Source organism: Monopterus albus, unplaced genomic scaffold (genome assembly GCF_001952655.1).
Source record: "Monopterus albus unplaced genomic scaffold, M_albus_1.0 scaffold217.1, whole genome shotgun sequence".
Classification (NCBI taxonomy): Eukaryota; Metazoa; Chordata; class Actinopteri; order Synbranchiformes; family Synbranchidae; genus Monopterus; species Monopterus albus.
This window is the reverse complement of record NW_018128097.1, coordinates 535796-538975: the sequence shown is the minus strand read 5'-3', so window position 1 is coordinate 538975 and position 3180 is coordinate 535796. Positions and strand designations below refer to the sequence as shown.

Genomic DNA, 3180 nt, shown 5'->3' with positions numbered 1-3180 from the left:
GAGGCTCTGTGTGTGTTGGGGGGGGGGCAACTGTATGCCTGCTCACTGTTCTTGTTGCATCACAGAGATGAAAATAACGCAGCACAATCAGAGGTCAACAGCTCTGCAGAATGAGTGTGGGGCACAAAGTGAAAAGCAGCTCATAATGACTCCCCCTCTTTTGTCAAAACAAACACCCGCCTAATTGAGTTTCTACTGGTTCATTCTAGCTTTCAAGTGCAGGCCAAAACAGTTATTCATGAATATTAAACGAGCGGATCAGGATGCATGCAAAGCAGCAGCATCCATCTCAATCTCAGCTGCATTTTTCTGTGTTGTTGCACATTTCTTCATTTGTTTCGGTGCCGTGTGAACAGGACTCGAGCACAGGACTAATATGCTGTTTTCTTTCCTGTAGAAGAAGCTGACAGCAGAATGTGTGTTCAGGGAGCAGTTTGAGGAGAACTGGTACAACACCTACGCTTCAACTCTATACAAGCATACAGACACGGGACGCTTCTACTATGTGGCCTTAAACAAGGACGGCTCGCCCAGGGAGGGCAGCAGGACTAAAAAACACCAGAAACTCACCCACTTCTTACCCAGGCCAGTGGAGATCGAAAAGATCCCTCAGGAATACAGGGACTTATTCCAGGACAGGTGACCAGCACTGACACCTGGAGAACAGGCTGTGTTTAGAGGTACAGTAATAAGAGGAGAGGGGGGGTGTTTTGTGGAGGTTTTGGACCTGTTAGAGAACTGTTTACCCTGAGGCCACTGTGCCAAGCATGTACAGCACTGACATAAACATTGTGCATGTTCCTGAATGTCGCTTCCTTTCCTCTGCGGTGGACCTGTTACCTCAGAGAGGAGGGGAAATTTTCTTGTAAAACCACTGCAGATATGGACAGAGGAGGCCAACGTGACTGCCCAGCTGTGGGACAATCTGGACGAACAAATCAGGTGCCATGTTTTCCCAATAACCACTCTTTAGAGGTAAATGTAAATGGAGTCGTGGCTCTTCGCGGTTTTGAGTGGGGAAAAAAATAAACGTTTGACTATGAGAGCATCAAGAAGAAACGTTTAGGACGTCCAAGTGGCAGAAAGCAATGCAAATGTCACAGAGGACATTTGTCATGCACTATACACAGTCATGGTGATGTTAAATGTAAGAGAAGGCACATTCCACATACACAGAGATAAACAGATAGACGGTGAGGGTCAGCAATACATGGACTGCACGCTACATGCAATGGCAGGTAAAGAATTTGTAAGAGGACTGCCTGTGTGGCGGAGAAGAAACTTGAACTGCAGTTTAATGAAATCGTCTTCAAAATGGAAGATGAAAAGAGTGGATATAAAATCTCTGAAGAATGTGTGATAGATGAAAGAGCACTTACTGCACATCTCCAGTTCCAGCTGTGGGCTCGTCACATCTCCCATGCAATCACCGCCAGTCTACGCATCACATTCCTCACATTTAAATATATCAAGCCGTACGAACTGTATGCAAAACAAGTTCAGGACAGAAGCACTTCTCTGACCACGGTAGTACAGATCAAGTGATGAGTTGTTTTTTTTAAAGGATGGTGACTTGTAATGTTCAGAGTGTCACGAACATTATTAAAAATGCAAGCAGCTGAGATGTACATATGGGCGATCCTATTTATGAGATGTACAATATATTTATTTTCTACATATAAAGTCTAAATATAAATCTATATTTATTTATTGCAAAGATTTTATTTTGTAATGAACTTGAAGTTATCTGGACTGTAGATTCTACTGAAATTACACCAAGGGGGGATGAAAACCTGCAATGAACATGACAATAAAATTGTCCTGCTTTCGAGAACTCAATGTGAGAGACTATTTGTGCCTGGATTAAAATCGGATGTACCAATTAAAAGCAGAATCTCTGCCAGTGTCGCATTTCCTTCCTTTCATTTTCATGCTAGCAGCGTGGCTCTATGCCAGTCTGTTTTGTTTTTCACCTAAAAGTGACCAGATCTCTCTCAGCAGCAACATAAAAAGTAGCTTTCTTTAGCCTTGGCTGATGTGAGATAACAGTACTGAAAGGCCATTATTATTAATACTTCAAACATAGTATCTTTTGTTTTGTTTTTTTTTGTTTTTTTTTAACCACATGGCGTTTTGTCCTGCTGTCCAAAAGAAAATGGGTAAGGCGACCCAGCAGATTTTTTTCCCCAGAGGAAAACACCCGTACAAACCCATGCCAATTTGCCCTCATAAACCCCTTACTAAGTTATGTGTACAAGCTCTCTCTGTCTCCATAAGGTCTTAGTCTGCCTACATCCACCGAACAAAATCAGATTCCCTATGCAACTGGATCCCAACTCCTAATTGGCTTTAGACATCAGCATGGATTTAGAGCAGTGATTGGTTGTTGATTTCTGGGGCTCACAGACTCCACTACAGTGCAGTCTGCAGAGGGTCTTTTCAACAGACAGAAACAGCTGCCTGTTGCACAGCGAACCAGCAGGGGTGTGCTGCAGAACCTGGCGTGGTGGTAATCTGGGGCTAAGAGGGGATGGGATCAACATTTCAACATCTGCAATAGTTGTAATGTTTCTCCACTGGCAGATATCTGTAAGCTGTGAGAGCAAGCTCCCCTGGGGGGAGGGAATGGAAAAGTCAAAGACATGCAGGGGAAAACCCTGGCAGACTGAGAAATGAAAACAATACCAGGAGAGGGAAAAATAGATGAAAGATTGAAGAGAGAAGCGAGTGGGACAAAAGGCCCTAAGTGCTGTGGGTGTGAAACACAGGGACACTGCATCTGGATGTATCTGCTATCTGCTTTCCACATGTTAAAGGAATGACTACATGTCAGGAATTGGGCACTTAATCTCTTTCTCACCAAGAATACAGTGCAAAGACTGAGACCAGTCTGCCTAGCAGCACCTAAAAAGCTCACTAGTTACTGTAACATGTTATAACGCAACTTTGTTGAAGAACCCCCGTTTCAAAATGTCAAATTGGTTCTGTAGTTCTTGGTCTCAGGGACCTTGTGAATTTTCTGCTGGTTGTCTGACAAACATTTCCACTAAGCTAGGCTCACCAGCTGCTGGCTGTACCTTCAAATTTAGAGCACAGACAGGAGCATGGTATCAGTCTTATCTAATTCTTGGCAAAAGAACAAGTGGATCTCACAAAATATTAACAGTCAAGAGTTTAGAC

At 43.4% G+C, this 3180-nt stretch overlaps 1 protein-coding gene across 1 annotated transcript in view; it reads left to right on the top strand.

Annotated features, from left to right (window-relative positions):
- Positions 1–1778, top strand: part of fgf16 (fibroblast growth factor 16) — a 6118-nt gene extending 4340 nt beyond the window's left edge. Inside the window, exon 3 of the mRNA XM_020619234.1 lies at positions 398–1778. Coding sequence (XP_020474890.1) covers positions 398–643 — 246 coding nt within the window. The 3' untranslated portion in view covers positions 644–1778. The remainder of the gene's footprint in view (positions 1–397) is intronic.
- The last annotated feature ends 1402 nt before the right edge of the window (positions 1779–3180 follow it).